The sequence below is a fragment of the Salvelinus fontinalis genome, chromosome 38 (genome assembly GCF_029448725.1).
Source record: "Salvelinus fontinalis isolate EN_2023a chromosome 38, ASM2944872v1, whole genome shotgun sequence".
Taxonomy (NCBI): Eukaryota; Metazoa; Chordata; class Actinopteri; order Salmoniformes; family Salmonidae; genus Salvelinus; species Salvelinus fontinalis.
Window position 1 is genome coordinate 28,549,042 of NC_074702.1, and position 23,391 is coordinate 28,572,432.

The 23,391-nt window shown below is 41.7% G+C and overlaps 1 protein-coding gene across 1 annotated transcript in view; it reads right to left on the reverse strand.

Annotated features, from left to right (window-relative positions):
• The window catches only part of LOC129838062 (glutamate receptor ionotropic, kainate 3-like), a 128,656-nt gene that overhangs the window by 45,972 nt on the left and 59,293 nt on the right, over positions 1 to 23,391 (reverse strand). Inside the window, exons 2-9 of the mRNA XM_055904741.1 lie at positions 14,201 to 14,374; positions 13,519 to 13,776; positions 13,017 to 13,198; positions 10,980 to 11,033; positions 6,986 to 7,156; positions 5,835 to 5,978; positions 4,912 to 5,019; positions 393 to 506 (exon numbers count right to left, since the gene is read on the reverse strand). Of these exons, the coding sequence (XP_055760716.1) occupies positions 393 to 506; positions 4,912 to 5,019; positions 5,835 to 5,978; positions 6,986 to 7,156; positions 10,980 to 11,033; positions 13,017 to 13,198; positions 13,519 to 13,776; positions 14,201 to 14,374 (1,205 nt within the window). The remainder of the gene's footprint in view (positions 1 to 392; positions 507 to 4,911; positions 5,020 to 5,834; positions 5,979 to 6,985; positions 7,157 to 10,979; positions 11,034 to 13,016; positions 13,199 to 13,518; positions 13,777 to 14,200; positions 14,375 to 23,391) is intronic.

A 23,391-nucleotide genomic window follows, 5' to 3' on the forward strand; every position in this document is an offset into this window, starting at 1 on the left:
AAGTATTGACTTTGGGGGGGTGAATAGTTATGCACGCTTAAGTTTTCCGTTTTTTTGTCTTACTTCTTGTTTGTTTCACCCAAAAAAATATTTTGCATCTTCAAAGTGGTAGGCATGTTGTGTAAATCAAATTATACAATCCCCCCCAAAAATCTATTTTAATTCCAGGTGTAAGTCAACAAAATAGGAAAAATGCCAAGGGGGGTGAATACTTTCGCAGCCACTGTAACTCGCAAGGGAAAATTGGTTTCTCAGCCAATCCCTGTAAAATATTTAATGATAAGACACTGATATATAAAGTACCATCCCCTAAGGTAATGTTTTGAGTAGCAGAGAGAGAGAGAGAGAGAGAGAGAGATTCACGAAGGGCTGATCAAAGTCAGCTGACCTACCAGGATAGTGGTGATGACCAGGGAACGGTTGGCCAGCGAGTCTGTGATGTTCAACCCTTTCCGCTTGGGGACCTCGGTGATGTTGAGACCTCCGGACGAACTCCACTTCCCCACCTGCGGGAAGATGAAAAGCGTGTAAGAGTTCGACTTTACCTCTCTACTTACCACAAGCTCACCTTGCTGCATTAGTGCCCACCGGGACACATTTCCATTAGCTGATTGGTTGTGTCACCTCTGGACGAACTATACGCCATGAGGTTATTGGGGGAGTTTGTGCAAAGAGTAAGTGGTGGGATGTGGAGGCAGGCTCTAAATGAATTGACATTGTAGGAGAGAAGTCTAAGAAATCAAATCGTTCTGTTGGGAATGATGAAATTATGATGCTATGTTTCACTTCATCCTGGTGTTATGGTTTGGAACATAAATAACATGCAAAAATGTGGATTTTGTCTCAAACGTAATCGAATTTAAACAATATAATTCAGTAGTGGTCTCTAAGATTAGAACGAAAACATTGTGCTGTCTCCTGCAACTTTTCAGTATCAAAAGATGTCAGACTCTCCAAACTGTCACCTGTCACCCCCTCTGTTGGCCTTGTTCTAAAAATACCAATACCTTGTGAATATCATAGCTTATGAATTGTTGAAATGAAGAGAGAGCACAGCCTTGTCGAACTCCTACAACAAACATTCTTTCCACTTGCAACTCTTCTCTGATAACAGACACACAATAGGTAATTGGAGCACTTTTCTGAATGCAGGAAGAGAGGATAGGTTGTTCATTTCTGTGTAGTATGTGTGTGAGCAACATGTAGAAAAAGTGGGAGAGCAATCAAATGTAATATCTTGATCAATGACTTCCATTTAGACTTCCAAATCTCCTCCTTTCGCTGCTTAAAACACATACAGAAACCAGAGCATAAAATATTGCAAACTAGATAAGCATCCTAGCGTGATTATCATATGGTTATTTCAGGTCTGGTGTCTTTGCAGTTTTGTGCCCTTAGGAACGTAGCAAAACACAAATCCTACAATTCATTTTGAAAAGAAAGCCCAGCACGGGGTTGTCGGAAATGGAAATATAAAAGCTTGATAATGTTGGCAGAGAAGTTCTGCTCTGAGTAATCTCACTAAGATAAATACAAAAAGATCCAAGCAAATAAAAAGGGGTTGCACTCGAGTAGCGCCTTCCGGGCATAAAAGCTCCTTCCATACTGTCGTGACGACTCTGGAACATATCATTACCATAAAATAGTCAGTCCTATAGGCAGTCGGTAACGACCTAATTTTGCATGTCGACTTCGCAGTCACTCGCTTTCCCTACTCTCCTCCTCGCCATCCTCCTCTCTTTCTCCTTCTGCGTCACTACCAAAGAGCCATTTAATATTCACAGGGCTGCCTGGCACTCGAGGTGGATCCGTTTAAAGGTACACAAACACGCTGCATCGCAGCCAGTGTGAAAAACACCTGATAAAGTCCTTCTGTCTGGTCCACTGAGGAGCGTATGCTCGAATTTAAAAAGCATATTAGTTACAGCTTGTGTGAAACAGCACCCCCCAAAAAGGACTAGGCAACTGAAGAGAAGAGCTGCTTTAAAAAATATATCAATGTCTTCCACTCTGCATGCCAGCAAAATCTTACTAATTGTGTCCAATTAACTCAATTCATTAAATGTGCATAGCCAATGAAGCGATTCAACAGTTATTTACAGGTGCAACTACAGGGAGAAGAGAGCTTTCTGCCTTTTTTTCTTCCCTTTTTTATATTCATGTCATTGAATTTTCCACTCTGGCTGGAAACCTCTCCTAATTCCAGTATGAGCTCAAACTCGGGCTAAAATTCAATTAGGGCAGATTAGGCCAAAAAGTCTCGAACAGTTAGCTAAAGCCGATTCCACAGATATATCCACTGAGTATTGTGGGATATGTAACATGCTTGAGACCAGGGATGGAGAAAAACACACAGTAGGCCTATACAGCTATCCACACATCATTTTTGTGTCTTTCATACATTTACATTTACATTTAAGTCATTTAGCAGACGCTCTTATCCAGAGCGACTTACAAGTACATACATTCATACTTTTTTTGTACTGGCCCCCCATGGGAAACGAACCCACAACCCTGGCGTTGCAAGCGCCATGCTCTACCAACACGCCACACTGTTACAGAACCTTTTTCATGCTAGTTTTAGCACACGAGTCAGTCTCAGAGATGTGCAAACATAGCAGTAGACCCAGCACAGCAGAAGAATGAGATACGGAAATAGTTTGGCACATTGTGGTTGTTCCAGCCTGGAGCTGCAGTGATATTCTGAGCTGACATGTCCCAGCTATTATACAGGCTCATACAGGCTCTGCCATACGGGAGCGCTTGAGGAAGTCATAATGGCACTTATCTCGAGTTTATGCTTCCATAACGTATGACAAACCCATATCAGCACAAAGCAGTTATAGTCCGCAGGGTGCTACTCTGCCTTTTAAAATAACACCGGAAGTTAAATATTCTCCTTCTTCATTACCAACTTCTGACTTCCTTTGGTGGGTAAAACAGTGAGGTTGATATACCTCATTAGCAAACAGCATTTTGGGCAACAACTTGAATTACCATTAGAGACTTGCAATTAACACTTTGTCTTCCCTCATCCAATTTGCTTTATGATCCATTAACTTCTGCTTATGTTTGAACAGCCCATTGGCTTCCTTGTTAGGAGGTAAATGATACTGTCAAATGGAGACCGTTGTGCATTATTCGTTCCATATTAAAGAAGAAAACTGGAATGGATTTCAGTCTAGACGATTTAACAGGGGATATGCAAAACAAATGTTATGTCCTACGAGAGAAAGAGAGAATAGTGTATTGTGGAGGGTATAAATAAACCTGTGTAAACCTGTGTAATCACCAGGGTGATCTTACACAAAATAAGCATGTATTTTACATTTCCATTCATTTGCTATGTCCTCAGACTAAGTGAAAACCTGAACAATTACATAACACTATACTTCTTTAACTTCTTATGGCTGCAGGGGCAGTATTGAGTAGCTTGGATGAAAGGTGCACAGAGGTGAACATAGTAAACTGCCTACTCCTCAGTCCCAGTTGCTAATATATGCATATTATTATTCGTATTGGATGGAAAACTCTGAAGTTTCTAAAACTGTTTGAATGATGTCTGTGAGTATAACAGAACTCATATGGCAGGCAAAAACCAGAGAGAAAATCCAAACAGCAAGTGGGAATTGTGAGGTTGGTCGATTTTCAACCAAGACCCCATTGAGTACACAGTGGGATATGGATGAGTTTACACTTCCTACGGCTTCCACTAGATGTCAACAGTCTGTAGAACCTTGTCTGATGCCTCTACTGTGAAGTGGGGCCGAAGGAGACAGGAATTAGTCAGGTCTATCATGACCTGACCATGCTCTGACCATGCGCGTTCACATGAGAGGGAGCTCTGTTCCATCGCACATCTGAAGTCAATGTAATTCTACGGTTGCAACGTTACTGAAGATTTATGTTAAAAACATTCTAAAGATTGACTCAATACATCGTTTGACATGTTTCAACTGACTGTTACAGAACCTTTTGACATTTCGTCTGCTTTTAGTGAACGCGCTTCCTGACTTTGGATTTGTTTACCAAACACGCTAACAAAAATAGCTATTTGGACATAAATGATGGACATTACCGAACAAAACGAACATTTCTTGTGGAAGTGGGAGTCCTGGGAGTGCATTCCGACGAAGATCAGCAAAGGTAAGTGAAGATTTATAATGCTTTTTATGAGTTTTGTTGACTGCACAATTTGGCGGGTAACTGTTTGGCTTCCTTTTGTGGCTGAACGCTGTTCTCAGATTATTGAATATTGTGCTTTTGCCGTAAAGCTTTTTGAAATCTGACACCGCGGTTGCATTAAGAACAAGTGTATCTTTAATTCTATGTAAAACATGTATCTTTCATCAAAGTTTATGATGAGTATTTCTGTTATTTGACGTGGCTCTCTGCAATTTCTCCGGATATTTTGGATGCATTTCTGAACATGGCGCCAATGTAAACTGAGGTTTTTGGATATAAATATGAACTTTATCGAACAAAACATATATGTATTGTGTAACATCTGATGATCTGATCTGTCATCTGATGAAGATCATCAAAGGTTAGTGATTAATTTTATCTCTATTTGTGCTTTTTGTGACTCCTGTCTTTGGCTGGAAAAATTACTGTGTTTGTCTGTGATTTTGCGGTGACCTAACATAACCGTTTGTGGTGCTTTCGCTGTCAAGCCTATTTGAAATTGTACACTTTGGTGGGATTAACAACACGATTACCTTTCAAATGGTATAAGATACATGTATGTTTGAGGAATTTTAATTATGAGATTTCTGTTGTTTGAATTTGGCGCCCTGCACTTTCACTGGCTGTTGTCATATCATCCCGTTAACGGGATTGCAGCCATAAGAAGTTTTAAGGTGTGGTTAGTTTGATAGTTGAAGTCATTGTGGTCAGAATGAGGTGTGTTACCTTCTCCAGGCCCTCCTCTTTCAGGCTGATGATGTCCAGGTCAAAGTCTGTGCGGAGGCCACTGGTCCTGTTGAACGACAGCCTCCCCGTCAGGCCTTCCCAGTGAGACTGCAGAGAAACACACACGACCACACATTAACACTCATTCATCAAAGCATGTGAATACGTACACATGTAAAAACAAACACCATGGCGGAAAGGCACACATACACACACACACACACAAACAAACACAAACACACACTCGGCTGAATTTCCTTTTTAATTACATTTTACGTCCCAACGCCTCAGACACATTTTCCCCCAGACCACAGTGTTAATTAAAGACCATCTCCTTCGCATGATTCCACACAAGGGAGAAAAAACCCCACATAACTGCTCATCATTATGATCGACTGATATGCCCGCTCTCCTCCTTTTTCTCCACGCTCACAGAGAGGTGTCTGTTACCCCTGGCAATGGTGGAGCTCCTGATGGAGCTATGGAGCTAACACATTCCCCTCACTTATACTCCGGGCTCTGGCCTTGTGAAGTTTGGTACACTTATTGTAAACAGAGTGCAAAGAAGGGCGCACCAGTTTCCCTTTTCAGCATAAATAGGGCACAATGACTCACTGTGAGTTTGCCATCTGTAAATAGGTTATGAATACAGGGAATTTAGCTGGAGAGATTACATTAACACAGCTTTGAGTAATTCATTACTTTGAGACACTATTCATGAATAAGAGATTTATCCAGATAACATTGCTTTTGTCTGTAAGATGTACGTGCCATGATTACAATGTTTCTTTCCTCTCCAAATGTAATTGCATTTGTCAAATGGATTCAGAGACCAACAGTATGCCATCCACAATCTCCTAATACGGACGCCGCACACAAGATCAAACATCAACATCAAATGAAAACAAAACGCTCAGCATCACCTCTTTGATGAAGTTCATAAAGCGTCCGCCGAACCGCCATGGCTTGTGGCGGTGGCACTGCAGCGAGTTGACCGTCATCTGTGGTGCGTGCTGGTAGGAGACGGACACGATGTGGACCGCGTCGTACGTCAGAGCAGCATCTGTCTGGAATAAAGGGGGACATTATTTCAGCTGACGGCTGTGGACAAGGGGAGTCCACTCCCTTAGCACCAGTAGCAGCAAAAGTGTTTGAGAAAAAGCTAACAAAGGGAAATCAAAGCGCACAGATTTGTCTTATTTTCCAGATAGCATGCCCGAGAAAGTGAGCTCAACTCCTTTTGTAAATATGGATATGACGCTTTCCAGGCAAGTAAGACGAAATTAAAGGCAGCCTACCTTGATGTTTGTATCACCTAGATTCTATCTCATACGGAGTTCCGGGAGCAATTAAAAGTGCATACTACATGGAGCAAGTGCGCTCCTTTCCATAAAACCCCTCCTTCTCCACACAGAAATAATGAGACCTGTGAGAGTACCATGTGGGTGTATCAGAACCCCAGTCAAATTTCAGCACTAGATAAACAAACAACGAGGGATTGCCACAATATAATATTCATGTTGAATATACCACGCGCATGTTTAACTCTTTATCTCCCATTAGCGACGCTCGCTCTTTTAAGTTAGAGCGTAAAAGGAGGCTTTATTGGAATATCAGGGATGGGATTTGCGATTATTGGATTTAGACCATTGTGATGGGATTTGAGAATGATTATGAACTCCCCTGAATACATTGAATGAAGCAGTTCAGAATTTAGTAGACTGTGACCCTCCTGCTTCCAAGCGCTTCTTATCTGACATTATGATGATAATAGGACCCAATAGTATCACCATTGTCATTATTATTAGCATCATTGGTGGTACATAGCAGTAGTAGTGATAGTGGTAATACTGTTACTAAGTGGTAATATAGTGGTAATACGACAGATTGGAAAATAATGTTCTATGCATGTTCTTCCCGAAATGTTGTTAATGACATACCATTTTGAGAGCAGGGCTGGTGAAAGACAATTATGAGAGCAGGGCTGGTATATAGATATCAATATGATGTCTTCCATGCTGATTTTAGCATACTATCAGCCTCAGAGTTCCACAACAGAGGACCAAAAGCATACCGTCATGATCCCCTCCAGGAGACCCGAGTCGGGCTTGGGAGGTATCTGCCTCTCTTGGGACCACTTCTCAACGATGGACGCCACCTGAGGGTTGTCCACGTTGAGGATGCGGAAGCCGGTCATGTTGACGCCACAGAAACGGTAGGGCTCCAGGTCGATAGCCATGAGGTCCTTCAGAAAGAGAGGGGTAAAACAAAGAGTAGATGATCTTGTTCAGCTTTATACGGTTGGGATTGGGGCCTCATTGTTACTGCTAGAGAGGCCTTTAAGGAAGCCGCTTTGTGCTCCCATAAAAGGAGGGGATAGAGAGGGTGGTAAATGGGAGATATATTGAAGTGAAATAAAGGACTGAGCTTTGAGCCGTCAGGAGGATAAGGGTCTGGTGTTTCGAGTGTAGTGTGTGCCTCAGTCAATGAAACCAAACATGAGGCTTGGTGTCAGTCTCTCTCAGTGTGGTTAAAACCATTCGCTAAGTCTCATTCACAAAGGCATTTTGGTATGGTAGGTAGGTTCACTTAAACTACTAGATGGAAACCATGTTGAAAGGTTGACCTTAACGTGGCATTACAAATTGACTTCCTCCAATGTAATTCAACCTGAACCTTCATGACTATACACAACCCCAACTGCAAGTATAAACAAAACCCTTTAAATGCGAATTACAATGATACAGAGGGACCAGGTAAAACTGTGCTTTGATACTTGTATTATGTCTCTAAGGTTTGTGTTAGCTGTTTGTTGTGCAGAAGTAAAACCTGAAGGCATGACCTTTTACTTTGTGTTCTGCCGCTGTGGCTTATCCTAAATATTCCCTGAGTAAATGAGGCAGACGACATTCATCGCCTGAAAGGGGAACCACTTCATCTGCTGGATCCAATTAATAATGCAGCCGCTACAGTCCCTCCGCAACCCATAAGCAAACACAGATTTCTCTGAGCAACTGTAATTTCTAGGGCAGTCATCCCGGCTCAAGTGTGAAGTCACATGTCGACACATATCGTGTTGGAATGTGCCACGGGGCCTCGGAAAAGACATTTGCAGGAACATAATAGATATTTCATTAGCACCCTGTGGGGTTAGTGCTGGGGGAACGGGAGCGTGTAAGACACACGCTGAAGACCGCTTGCCTCCAGATACGGAAAATGTTTCTTTTTTTCTCTCCACAAGCAGTAGGATTCATATGGCACTAAATGTTTTACCATGGAGGATCAAAAAAAGTCCCCGTTGTACTAAATACCATTTGTGGGATACCATTTCCTTCAGGTTATGTGCACCGGGTTTATTGCGAAACATACAAGTTCCTTAAAAAGAATGTTCCGATAAGAAGTTGCGATGTAAATGATCTTATAACTCAAGCACACATTCAAACAGCCATTAGAGGATTGTGAGTTGTTGAGGGCAGTGTCAACCATTGCGAAGTATAAAATACCCTATAAAATACCAGCAGGTAATGGATTCGAACTAAACGTGCAACATTTATGAGAGTTGCATTCATCTTTGAATTCAGTTACTTGACTGAGAAAATTCTGAAAACTACAGTTGTCAATACCACACAGTACCAGTACAGTACCACACATACAGTGCCTCTGTACCTCAGAATTCTCCATATCACTGACAATACACTAAAACAGAAAGTAAAGGAAGGTTCTCAGCACCGATTATTGGGGATAACCCTGTAGGGTGTAAAGGGCTGAAGCTATGACAGCCTCATTTCAGAAGACAAGGCTGCTGCTATATTACCCTACTACCATTCTGGTATTACCTGTTCACGCTCTAATAATTTGATGTCCCCGGGATGATTGTCACGTTCCTGACCTATTGTTCCTTTTTCTTTTATTTATTTAGTTGGTCAGGGCGTGAGTTGGGGTGGGTTGTCTTTGTGTGTTTTTGTATTGTCTAGGGTGTTGTATGGTTTAGGGGGTTAAGTAGAGTAGATGGGTTAGTGTTTCGTATAGGTGTCTAGGAGAGTCTATGGTTGCCTGAATTGGTTCTCAATCAGAGACAGCTGGTTATTGTTGTCTCTGATTGGGAGCCATATTTAAGGCAGCCATAGGCTTTAGCTGTTTGTGGGTAATTGTCTATGTGTAGTGTTTGTGTCAGCACTATCTGTCTTTATAGCTTCACGGTCGTCAGTTTTGTTATTTTGTTAATTTGTGTATAGTTGTTTGTTTCTTGTTTGTTTTCTCTCTTCTTAAAATAAAGAAGATGTATTTTGCACACGCTACGCCTTGGTCCAATCTCTCACAGCAAGACGATTGTGACAATGATAAACATGAACATTATCAAGGGGAATATTGTTGCCCTATATGTATTCATCATTTCAGGTAGAATCAAGCAGGTATAATCTTTGAAATGGCATGACCGTCAGTGCTTTTATATTTAACTAGGCAAGTCATTTAAGAACAAATTGTTATTTACAATGACGACAGTGGGTTAACTGCCTTGTTCAGGGGCAGAACAACAGATTTTTACCTTGTCAGCTCAGGTATTCGATCCAGCAACCTTTTGGTTACTGGCCCAATGCTCTAACCACTAGGCTGCCTGCCGCCCCGAAATCCTATGTTTTGAGAAATGTTATGTACAGTAACTGTAGTGCAGCACTCAACTCAGGCAACTGTTATTTAAAATAGATACTAAGCTAAAATGCGTGTCTGTATATTTTATATCATATTTGAAGTACTCGACCGTCAATAACTCAACCAGTTTCTCTCACACTTGGTTGAGACCTACACAGTGTGACAGAGACAGCTTTGGGTACTATTAAAACGCTTGTTGGGATAGGCCTCCACAAATGACGACGCATGGCAGAACGATGCCATTGCCATGCTGCCGAGCATGAAAGATCACACGCATCACACCCAGCCCTGTATGTCATATTGTCTTATCAAAACAGACTGGACAAGTCCATCATGCTAGGGCCTGTCTAGCCCCCATCCTCCTGATCCCCAGTGTGAGTGCGTGTTTGCGAGCGTGTGAGTGTGTGTGAGAGACATAGAGACAGATAGCGAAAGAGAGAGAGAGAAAGAGAGAGAGAAAGAAAGAGAGTTCCGTCCAATAGGAACACATACAGCACCATCACCATGGGGACCACTGTATAAATCCTGCCTTGTCCTTTTGTCACCAGACAGAAAGATTCAATCTGTGCTGCCCAGCCTTGTACTCTGCTGGGAAGCAGTGAACAGACTGGGCACAGGACCCAATAACACACCCGAGGGAGGTCGTTGTCTCCTATTAATGTGTTTCTGTATTGTGAGTTAGTGTTTCTGACGTCCTCCAAATTCAATATGGCAGTAGGGGATATTCAAGGTGGAACTAGGAATAGTTTGTTGATGAAAGGACACAGGATGTGCATATACAGTATAACCCTTGAAGAAAATGTCCTGAGCCAAAGTCTTACTCGAATTGTGGTGTGACTCAAAAACAAACAAAAAAAATGGTAAACACCTGTGCTTATTCTGAACAAAATGACATCTAGCTAAAAGGGGCCATTAGACTACAGCACTCAAAAGGGTGGAAAGGACAAGGCTGCACTAACTGAAAAAATGCTTGTGCATGTTCTACAATCAAAACACTGACGTGTTAGTGTTCAATCAATATGTCTCACAATGGGGGATGATGTCCAAAATAATCTGACATAATACACAATAGGCCTAATCAGTAATCTACTTTCCCACAAGATTCATTGTAGGTTATCTGCATGAATATGTTTCCTCAATCAAACTCTCAAACGACATTCTCCATCATCTACTTCCAATCTGTTGCCTTTGTGCTACCTTTTCAAAGACTTCTGTTGACTTTAACAGCGATAGAAGTGTTTACAGGTGGCGGATTATTGAAGACTCCATTACGCTGCCAGTTAGTCAAACAAAATTGGTATTGTGTACTGGATCCAAACCCCCATCGGCAATTAAGTGCCATTCATCAAAACAATCTAATGGTGGGGAGATGGGGGGGAAATATGACTCGATTTGCATTAGCAAGCATTGTAAATTACCAGAGTGGTGAAGATGTAGTGGTAGTACTCTGTCATCATTCCCATTGTCTGGGCCTGTAGGGGAGAGAGACGGAGAGGAAGAGAGAGGAATGGAGAGACAAGACAATGAAGAAGGTCACTGTGTCACGCTGGGGTAATTTGCAATCAATATCCACAGTCAAAACAAACATTGGCAAGCAAACGGCGAACGCCATCGAAGCTGTTCAGGAGCAATGGGAGAGAAGCCACAGGTCTTAATGAGTGTATTGACCATCGCTGTGTGTCGTCGTTGCCAAGTTCGTGATGCTGTTTTTGTTGCAATTATGGCGCCACATGTGACCCTTGGATAATAAAGTAAAAGCAAGTTGTGATTCTATGCTGCCTGAGGGCTTTTTCGACACCATGCATTTAAAGGGTATGCAATTGTTCTGATCACATGACTCCTTCCCTGGAGAAAGGGGGCCTTCATTCAAAGACGTGAGCAGTACTCTGTTCCTCCTATTTCACCATCCCCCCATCACAACCACCACTTGTTTCACTCAATCTACATTCAAATCTTCTACGTTCCCATGGCGGCAGTATTTCCTGTTTAATTGTACCATCTGTTGTGAAGAATACCCAAGGTTATGCAAATAAATTGCTGTGTTATTTGGAAGTGGAAGTCTCTTCTCCATTTACTGCACCTACCGACTACAAAGAATATTAATGACACTATCAATACTATAAGATGTTAGAAGGGAAAAATTATTTCCAACGCATGTCAATTTATTGATATAGGATCTCCGCTATTGTTGGATGAATACCTGCCTATGGAAAGTATAGCGCCCAAATTTAATTTTCATTAAATGTCTGGGAGATTTTTTTTATATATATAACCTGCAATTTCAAAGTCACATTAAGATCTGTGTGTTTCGGGTCCCTCACCTGACTCTACTACATCCTCATCAACCTCGTTTCATTGGCCTCCATCTGTCTCTCTCCCCCGGTGGCCGAGCCACTTAAAGAAACGTGACAAAAAGTACTACCAGGATGGAACCGTCGCTAAAGGGGTCAGCGCTTTTTAAGAGACACCTGGGATATGGCTCTGGGACAGGTCCAGACAGAAGGTCTGGTCCTGCCATGTTTTCCATGTATTTTCTCTACACCTGCAGGGGGGATATGAACTGACGAGGGGAGGTTGTTTTAGGTGAGAACACCAGACAGGCTGCAGAGTGCAGACAGACAGGTAGAGAGCAGGGCAAGTTCAAACGTAGGGTACTGCAGAAGTCTTGGAATAGTGTTATACATGTCTATTTTTAAAGAGGGCTTTATAAATACAAGATACATTTTTGATGCAACATCCATTATCCTACCCAGAGTTGCTGAATATCTCTTTTTCCTCAGAAGAGTCATATCTAACAGAAGGGGTATGACGCATAAGGCCAGCAATCTTTTGAATATATTATTTTGTTTTAACCATCAACACATCAAACGTAAACTGAACTACTTATGTCAAAATGCATTTGTATTACGTTCTTCGGAAGCCATTCTTTGCCTCAAGAAGACATGTCTCCTCACCACATGCTGTAAGCGATAAATCTGTGATGGTCTATATTTTGCAGTTTATTGGTCTGATATGCATCTGTAACCACTGTATTCAGATTACAGTGGAAGAGACATGAGCCGAGTTCAGCAATTTTCATCAGAAGCCACAGTATGTGCTTCAATATCAATATTAAAATCAACAAAGTGTTCCTGGTGTGTGAGTTAGAACATCAAATAACAGCATTTCAACTGTAGTGTAAAAGGCAATACATATCATGGCAACCAAAATAAGAACGGCAAAACACATATTTACTTTGAAAAACAGATTTACATAACTCAATTTTGACACTGTTGCAATACCGTTTTCCAAAAAAGCAGAACCCTTTTTTTCTAAGACAATATTACCGCTTTATAATAAGCCCAATTCCAGAATGTATGTCAAGGCAGAATATGAATTTGATATTGTCTATAGCTTCGATCAGTTAAATTATGTCAGTTCTGAACAGTGCCAGGCAGTGCCAGTGAGGCTCTCACCTGTTTAAGGATCTGTGCAGCCATTTCGTGGCTGCAGTCGAAAATAATGCGAAACTCCCGTCCTCTCTTCATCTCCTTGAGGAGAGGCCTGGTGTCCTCACCGTCAAGAGGGAGCTGGCGAATCTTTAGCCTGATGTTATACCTGGAGGGGGCCATTATCAGTTCCTGTAGTCTAATAAGACCTTTAGGAAACAAACATCAGAAAGCTAACAGCCACGCACAACATCATTCAACTGTCAACGCACACATATCAAAAACATTTAACAAAATGAATATTTTGCTTCTTGTAAAGTGTCATTTAGTTGTTTGGTGGTTGATCTTACACATATCACATTTATCAGACAAAAGTATCACAATTCAAAAGTATATACTGTAGAGTATTACAAATCTTAAGTTTCCGGAAAGCTTTGTTTCGCTACGATGGGACTTAAGCTGATCTCAGTACTACGAAGCTTTCGAGAAACTCACCCCCCCCATTAGTTAGAAAACGTCATACTCCCACCTGTACTGTCATCGTATACGACTGTGGCTGTTTTCCACTTCAGGAACTGCACCAAATCCAAGATGCCGTAGCTGAGAGAAGAGTAATCTGGGTACAGGTTGGCATAAAATGTGTCCCTGTTGTCCATAGGGTGATGTTTCCATCGCACCTGGATGTGTGGCACTTCCAACGCATTGCAGATGGACTGGACGGCGTTTGAGGACGAGCTATGTGACGGCCCAAATATTGCCACTACACCTAAAGACAATTGGTCACAGGCTAGAATGGCAAGAACAGAGAGAGAGTTAACTCTAGGAAAGACACCATATCATGTCATGACGTTCAACAAGTGAGATGAAAAATATATATATATATATGAATTATCAAAAAAAAATCTATATGGATAATTTTGCCACCACAAAGAAAAATTGTTGTAGACTTATATGTCTACTAGAATAAATCCTGGTTTCAGAGTGCAGTTAATGAACTAACATCAAACAAAATACCACTATTAAAAATCTATAACAGCCAAATATATAATAATGCACTATGAGTTAAACTAATGAAACCTCTTGCCAGAAAAACTTGCAATAAACCTTTAGGTTTGTTATGGTCTGCTGTCATCCAATGGCCTTGCTTCCATCCATTCCACAGCGTGGCCATTGGCCGCAATCCCTGGGCAAACAAAGTGCATGTCACTCACCTTTTCTCGACGCTTCAAAACTGTCGTAGATATTAATCCTCTGTATGTCGTACGTTAACGTCGTGTTGGGCAATAAAGTCCTGTTTCTGTTGATGTTGTTCACTGCAAATTTAAAGGCAAGCTCCTCTGGGCTGACAAGCGGCACCGGTCCCTCTGTTTGTTCGAAAATCCCCCCTGAGAAAAAGGAGACAGTCACATTAGCTCAAGGCCAACTGGTCTGGAACACAGTTGTCTGAAACTACTGCCAAAATTCTTAAGGGGTTTTGCACTAAACACTGGCAGTGGACTAGATTGTGTACATTAGAGCCGGCATTAGATTTGCTCTGTAAACAGACAGAAAGCCACACTCCATTTCAGGGAATGCTGTGAATACCAACAGCAGCTTTGATATCTGCTGCAGTAATGGAAGAGAGTGAGGAGAGTGAAAATGGCTCCAACAGAACAGGAGCTCAGCTTCTTCTCTACTGCAGTGTCCTTTTAGTTCACTTTAAAATACAGGTGGGTCAGATAACTTGGAGGAGGTACTAGACTACTCAGGTATAATAGAAATATTGATTTAAATCACTATTATTATCACTAAATTTAGCATGTTGTATTTAGGGCCCTTGGTATTGCCGTATTGTATCAGTTAGATATGAGTATCAAAAATTTCCATGTAAAAAAATTATCTAACTAAATACGATCAACTTTTTCTTCTTTTTATTTAAAAACACCAATTAGAGTATATCTCAAAACTTAAACAACCTGAGTTTTTTTTAAACTCAGTTTTTCACAATTTCTGAATTTAATCCTAGTAAAAATTCCCTGTCTTTGGTCAGTTAGGATCACCACTATATTTTAAAAATGTGAAATGTCAGAATAACAGTAGAGAGAATTATTTAATTCAGCTTTTCTTTCTTTCATCACATTCCCAGTGGGTCAGAAGTTTACATACACTCAATTAGTATTTGGTAGCATTGCCTTCAAATTGTTTAACTTCGGTCAAATGTTTCGGGTAGCCTTCCACAAGTTTCCCACAATAAGTGAATTTTGGCCCATTCCTCCTGACAGAGCTGGTGTAACTGAGTCAGGTTGTAGGCCTCTTTGCTCGCACACGCTTTGTCAGTTCTGCCCACCCATTTTCTATGGGATTGAGGTCAGGGCTTTGTGATGGCCACTCCAATACCTTGACTTTGTTGTCCTTAAGCTATTTTGCCACAACTTTGGAAATAGTCTTGGGGTCATTGTCCATTTGGAAGACTAATTTGCGACCAAGCTTTAACATCCTACTAATGTCTTGAAATGTCGCTTCAATATATCCATCCTCATGATACCATCTATTTTGTGAAGTGCACCAGACCCTCCTGCAGCAAAGCACCCCCACAACATGATGCTGCCACCCCCGTAATTCAGGGTTGTGATGGTGTTCTTCTCTTCGGCTTGCAAGCATCCCCCTTTTTCCTCCAAACATAACGATGCTCATTATTGCCAAACAGTTCTATTTTTGTTTCATCAGACCAGATAATTTCTCCAAAAAGTATGATCTTTGTCCCCATGTGCAGTTACAAACCATAGTCTGACTTTTTTTATCGCGGTTTTGGAGCAATGGCTTCTTCCTTGCTGAGCGGCCTTTCTGGTTATGTCGATATAGGACTCGATTTACTGTGGATATAGATACTTTTGTACCCGTTTAGCATCTTCACAAGGTCCTTTGCTGTTGTTCTGGGATTGATTTGCACTTTTCACACCAAAGTACGTTCATCTCTAGGAGACAGAACGCGTCTCCTTCCTGAGCGGTATGACAGCTGCGTTGCCCCATGGTGTTTATACTTGCATACTATTGTTTGTACAGATGAACATGGTACCTTCAGCTATTTGGAAATTGCTCCCAAGGATGACCCTGACTTATGGAGGTCGACAATTTTTATTCTGAGGTCTTGGCTGATTTCTTTTGATTTCTTTTTGCCATGATGTCAAGCAAAGAGGCACTGAGTTTGAAGGTAGGCCTTGAAATATATCCACAGGTACACCTCCAATTGACTCAAATTATGTCAATTAGCCTAACAGAAGCTTCTAAAGCCATGACATCATTTTCTGGAAGCTGTTTAAAGGCACAGTCAACTTAGTGTCTGTAAACGTCTGACCCACTGGAATTGTGATACAGTGAATTATGAGTGAAATAATCTGTCTGTAAACAATTGTTGGAAAAATGACTTGTGTCATGCACAAGGAAGATGTCCTAACCGACTTGCCAAAACTATAGTTTGTTAACAAGAAATTTGTGGAGTGGTTGAAAAACAAGTTTTAATGACTCCAACCAAAGTGTATGTAAACTTCCGACTTCAACTGTATCAAAATAAGGCAGAAAAAAACTGACCAAGAACTTGGCTCTGATCGACACACCTTCCCATCAATATCTCAGTGTTTTCCCTGGAGACAGAATCAGCACCTGTGGTCTACGGAATCACAGACCTCTGCTGCTACAGCGCCTTCAGAAAGTATTCACACCCCTTGTTGTTTTCCACATGTTGTTGCGTTACAAAGTGGGATACAAAAATCAATATTATTGGAAAATAAACCCCTACTATAACATGATTAGATAAGTATTCAACACCCTGGGTGAATACATGTTAGAATAACCTCAAATCAAATCAAATTTTATTTGTCACGTACACCTGGTTAGCAGATGTTAATGTACACGAAATGCTTCTGGTCTGGTTTTAGACCCCATCATAGCACTGAGACTGCACTTGTGAAGGTGGTAAATGACCTTTTAATGGCGTCAGACCGAGGCTCTGCATCTGTCCTCGTGCTCCTAGACCTTAGTGCTGCCTTTGATACCATCGATCACCACATTCTTTTGGAGGGATTGGAAACCCAAATTGGTCTACACGCACAAGTTCTGGCCTGGTTAAGATCTTATCTGTCGGAAAGATATCAGTTTGTCTCTGTGAATGGTTTGTCCTCTGACAAATCAACTGTACATTTCGGTGTTCCTCAAGGTTCCGTTTTAGGACCACTATTGTTTTCACTATATATTTTACCTCTTGGGGATGTCATTTGAAAACATAATGTTAACTTACTGCTATGCGGATGACACACAGCTGTACATTTAAATGAAACATGGTGAAACCCCAAAATTGCCCTCGCTAGAAGCCTGTGTTTCAGACATAAGGAAGTGGATGGCTGCAAACGTTCTACTTTTAAACTCAAAGATGCTTGTTCTAAGTCCCAAGAAACAAAGAGATCGTCTATTGAATCTGACAATTAATCTTGATGGTTGTAAAGTCGTCTTAAATAAAACTGTGAAGGACCTCGGCGTTACTCTGGACCCTGATCTCTCTTTTGACGAACAAATCAAGACTGTTTCAATGACAGTTTTTTTCCATCTACGTAACATTGCAAAAAATCAGAAACTTTCTGTCCAGAAATGATGCAGAAAAATGAATCCATGCTTTTGTTACTTCTAGGTTAGACTACTGCAATGCTCTACTTTCCAGGCTACCCGGATAAAGCACTAAATAAACTTCAGTTAGTGCTAAATACGGCTGCTAGAATCCTGACTTGAACCAAAAAATTTGATCATATTACTCCAGTGCTAGCCTCCCTACACTGGCTTCCTGTTAAGGCAAGGGCTGATTTTAAGGTTTTACTGCGGTCTCAACTTTTAAGTCTTTACTGAAGACTCATCTCTTCAGTGGGTCATATGATTGAGTGTAGTCTGGCCCAGGAGTGTGAAGGTGAACGGAAAGGCTCTGGAGCAACGAACCGCCCTTGCTGTCTCTGCCTGGCCAGTTCCCCTCTCTCCACTGGGATGCTCTGCCTCTAACCCTATTACAGGGGCTGAGTCACTCGCTTACTGGTGCTCTTTCATGCCGTTCCTAGGAGGGGTGCGTCACTTGAGTGGGTTGAGTCACTGATGTGGTCTTCCTGTCTGGGTAGGCGCCCCCCCCCCCCCCCCCCTTGGGTTGTGCTGTGGCGGAGATCTTTGTGGACTATACTCGGCCTTGTCTCAGGATGGTAAGTTGGTGGTTGAACATATCCCTCTAGTGGTGTGGGGGCTGTGATTTGGCAAAGTGGGTGGGGTTATATCCTTCCTGTTTGGCCCTGTCCGGGGGTATCATTGGATGGGGCCACAGTGTCTCCTGACCCCTCCTGTCTCAGCCTCCAGTATTTATGCTGCAGTAGTTTATGTGTCGGGGGGCTAGGGTCAGTTTGTTATATCTGGAGTACTTCTCCTGTCTTATCCGGTGTCCTGTGTGAATTTAAGTATGCTCTCTCTAATTCTATCTTTCTCTCTTTCTTTCTCTGTCTCGGAGGACCTGAGCCCTAGGGCCATGCCTCAGGACTACCTGGCATGATGACTCCTTGCTGTCCCCAGTCCACCTGGTCGTGCTGCTGCTCCAGTTTCAACTGTTCTGCCTGCGGCTATGGAACCCTGACCTGTTCACCGGACGTGCTACCTTTCCCAGACCTGCTGTTTTCAACTCTCTAGAGAGCAGGAGCGGTAGAGATACTCTTAATGATCGGCTATGAAAAGCCAACTAACTACTGTGATTATGCTGGTCATTTATGAACATTTGAACATCTTGGCCATGTTCTGTTATAATCTCCACCCAGCACAACCAGAAGAGGACTGGCCACCCCTCATAGCCTGGTTCCTCTCTAGGTTTCTTCCTAGGTTTTGGCCTTTCTAGGGAGTTTTTCCTAGCCACCGTGCTTCTACACCTGCATTGCTTGCTGTTTGTGGTTTTAGGCTGGGTTTCTGTATAGCATTTTGAGATATCAGCTGATGTAAGAAGGGCTATATAAATACATTTGATTTGATTCGATTAATGCGAGTGTATCAAAATGCTAGTGCTTCTAGTTCCGACCATGCAGTAATATCTAACAAGTAACCTAACAATTTCACAGCATCTACCTTATACACACACAAGTGTAAAGGAATGAATAAGAATATGTACATAAAAATATATGGATGAGCGATGGCCGAACGGCATAGGCAAGATGCAGTAGATGGTATAGAGTACAGTATATACATATGAGATGAGTAATGTAGGATATGTAAACATTATTAAAGTGGCGTTATTTAAAGTGGTTAGTGATACATTTATTATATACATTTTTTCATTATTGACGTGGCTAGAGATGAGTCAGTATGTTGGCAGCAGCCACTCAATGTTAGTGATGACTGTTTAACAGTTTGATGGCCTTGAGATAGAAGCTGTTTTTCAGTCTCTCGGTCCCCGCTTTGATGCACCTGTACTGACCTCGCCTTCTGGATGATAGCGGGGTGAACAGGCAGTGGCTCGGGTGGTTGTTGTCCTTGATGATCTTTTTGGCCTTCCTGTGACATTGGGTGGTGTAGGTGTCCTGGAGGGCAGGTAGTTTGCCCCTGTGATGCATTGTGCAGACCTCACTACCCTCTGGAGAGCCTTACGGTGGTGTGCGGAGCAGTTGCCGTACCAGGCGGTGATGCAGCCCGACAGGATGCTCTCGATTGTGCATCTGTAAAAGTTAGTGAGTGTTTCTGGTGACAAGCCAAATTTCTTCAGCCTCCTGAGGTTGAAGAGGCACTGCTGCACTTTCTTCACCACGCTGTCTGTGTGGGTGGACCATTTCCGTTTGTCCGTGATGTGTACGCCAAAGAACTTAAAACTTTCTACCTTCTCCATTACTGTCCCGTCGATGTGGATAGGGGGCTGCTCCCTCTGCTGTTTCCTGAAGTCCACAATCATCTCCATTGTTTTGTTGACACTGAGTGTGAGGATATTTTCCTGACATCACACTCCGAGGGCCCTCACCTCCTCCCTGTAGGCCGTCTCGTCGTTGTTGGAAATCAAGCCTACCACTGTAGTGTCGTGTGCAAACTTGATGATTTGGTTGGAGGCGTGCATGGCCACGCAGTCATGGGTGAACAGGGAGTACAGGAGAGGGCTGAGAACGCACCCTTGTGGGGCCCCAGTGTTGAGGATCAGCGGGGTGGAGATGTTACCTACCCTCACCACCTGGGGGCGGGCCGTCAGGAAGTCCAGGACCCTTTGGCAGTGATTAAAGATGTGAGTCTTTCTGGGTAAGTTTCTAAGAGCTTTGCACAACAGTATTGTACAATATTTGCCCATTATCCTTTAAAAGATTATTCAAGCTCTGTTGAGTTAGTTGTTGATCATAGCTAGAAAGCCATTTTCAAAACTGTAACTAGGCCACTCAGGAACATTCTTGGTAAGCAACTCCAGTGTAAATTTGGCCTTGTTTTTTATGCAATTGTCCTGCTGAAAAGTAGGAATTTGTCTCCCATTGTCTGTTGGAAAGCAGACTGAACCAAGTTTTGCTCTAGGATTTTGCCTGTGCTTAGCTCTATTCCGTTTATTTTTATTATTTAAAAGAATCCCTAGTCCTTGCTGATGACAAGGATACCCATAATATGATGCAGCCACGACCATGCTTGACAATATGAAGGGTGGTACTTGATGTGTTGTATTGGATTTGCCCCAAACATAACGGTTTAAATTTAGGAGAAAGTTAATTTCTATTGCAAACAGGATGCATATTTTGGATTATTATTCTGTACAGGCTTCCTTCATTTCACTCTGTATTTATGTTAGTATTGTGGAGTATCTACAATGTCGTTTATCCATTCTCAGTAACCTCCTATCACAGCCAACTCTAACTCATTTTAAATCACCATTGGTGAAATCCCTGGGCGGTTTCCTTTCTCTCCGGCAACTGAGTTAGGAAGGGTGCCTGTATTTTTGTAGTGACAGTGTCTATTAATACATCATCCAAAGTGTAATTAATAACTTTGTCATGCTCAAATGGATATTCAATGTATTTTTTCCCCCCATCTACCAATAGATGCCCTGGTTGAAACTATGCTTGTTGTTCGACTGTTTCGACTGAGGGACTTGCATATGTTAGGTACAGAGATGGGGTAGTGATTTAAAAAATCATGCTAAACATTATTATTGCACATTGAGTGAGTCCATGCAATGTATTATTAAGCACACTTTTACTCCTGAACTTATTTAGGTTTGCCATAACAAAAAGATTGAATACTTATTGACTCAAGACAATTCAGCTTTGAATTTGTAATTAAGTTGTACAATTTTGAAAAACATAATTCCACTTTGACATTATGGGGTATTGCGTGTAAATCAGTGACACAATATCTCAATTTAATCCATTTTAAATTCAGGCAGTAACATCAAAATGTGGAAAAAGTCAAGGGGTGTGAATGCTTTCTGAAGGCACTGTATTTGCAGTGGAAACGGAAGAAACCAAGCCCATTACGCTAAAACAGTGTCCATATGTGGACAGCCTCAGAGTCACGTAACATTGAAGCTGTCCTCATATTCACACCATACATTATTTATGACTGTGAAACCCCCTTTGATTCCAAGGGGATGTGATTACTACATTAAGTAAATGCTGGAGTATATACTCATTTGACTGTTAAGAGGATAAAATGCGCATTGCTCGAAAGCACTTTTACAAATTTAATAAACAGAGAGACCTGCTCCTTGGGAAGAAACCCAGGGATAATTTGCATCATCCTTTTTCACAATCCTGCCAGAAGCACAATGCCTAGGCTTTAATGTGTTAGGAATTTCCAGACGTATCAAATAATGAGGAATAAGCAGCTCAGTTTTGATACCACAATATCCACACTAATAAACAAAGGGGCATATTATTATTGAACGATAGTTACACAGACAATAATCACTCCCGGTTAGGCAATGTAATGCAATTTATGACTGAGGGTAAACACAAATTGAGATGCAACTTTAGATTTGGAATTTGTTCTTGTGAACCTCAGTCAATGGGCTTCAGATTAACATGTTGACTCTTCTTAGTCTGCCTCACAAAGGCCCTTAATTAATCTCTTGGGTTGTAGCCTGATGCTAAATAACAGGCATCTAATTGCAGCTCCCTATTTTCATAATTTGTCTCTCGTGAACATTTTGGGAAATCAGCTGCCTTTAAAAGCTACAATAGTTCACTCGAAATAAAACAATTGAACAGCTGTGTGTGAGAAAAAGCACGGGCCTAAACTATGACCTTATAAAGAAAAGTTTGACATTACATAACCTTGCGTAATGTCAAGCTATAGTACGTGTCCTGAACCCCTCCGTGAGTTGTACGTGTGCAATACCATGAAATTCAATCAAGCAAAGCACTAGACACAAGGTCAGATTCTAAAATAACATTTCACACTGCAACACTGCATCAATTATAGCAAACACAGGTCCATTCTAGTTGTGTCCACCTTTGCTTCCGAGGCAAAACAGGTAAACATAATAACAGTGTTGTTATATTCCACTTAAGACTACAATTGACTTGTTTTGTGTTGTACAATTGACATTTGTGTTTGATTTATCCATCCAGGTCTTGCCTCTTGCCAGTGCTGCTAAGCATGAAGCAAACCTCTCTTATACGGTCAATCTACATCTGTGTCATGGGGTAGGGTTGCAAAACTCCGGGAACGTTCAATAAATTCTCTAGTTTTCCCCAAATCCTGGTTGGGGGATTCCCAGAATCAGGAGGGAATAAGCAGGAAATCTAGACGTGTCTAACCAGGATTTCACAAAATGTATTGACTTTTCCCAGACTTTTGCAACCCTAGTCCTGAGGATTCCATTTGAGTATGTCTGATTTTTTACCAAATCACAATGAAAAATAGACAGGAACATTCAGAGAAATGCTCATCTCAATTCTCTGTATATCACATGAATAACAAAGCTGTGGTTTTAAATCTGTTTGTTGGTTACTGTAGATCTAATTAGTAGCTTGGCAAGAGCAAAAACAATCTGCTAGGAGTAAAATTGGGAGAGGAAATAGCAGGTCCACACTGTACCGGTTTCTCTATAAACCCTCCTTCCAATATAGCCTACCACACATTGTGCTTGTGCGCATTCACCATACTGCCAGACAGAACCACGCCAAGCCCTAAACAATAACACAATGTAATTTTGCTCTTGGATAAAGGTATGCTAGCCCATTGAATTTCTGAGTGTAGCTCCTTTGTACTTTTTGTTCTCTGGTAGGATTCCCAATCTGCCTGTGAATAGCTTCCCTTCTCCCTCGATCTGTGAAAGCACTTAGCGATACAATGAGAGAAAAGATGCAAGCAAACAATGACCGTCACAAAGCACCTGCAAAACACTGTAGGTTTGGATAATAGAACAGATTTGAGCTGTACTATGTTCCTCTTT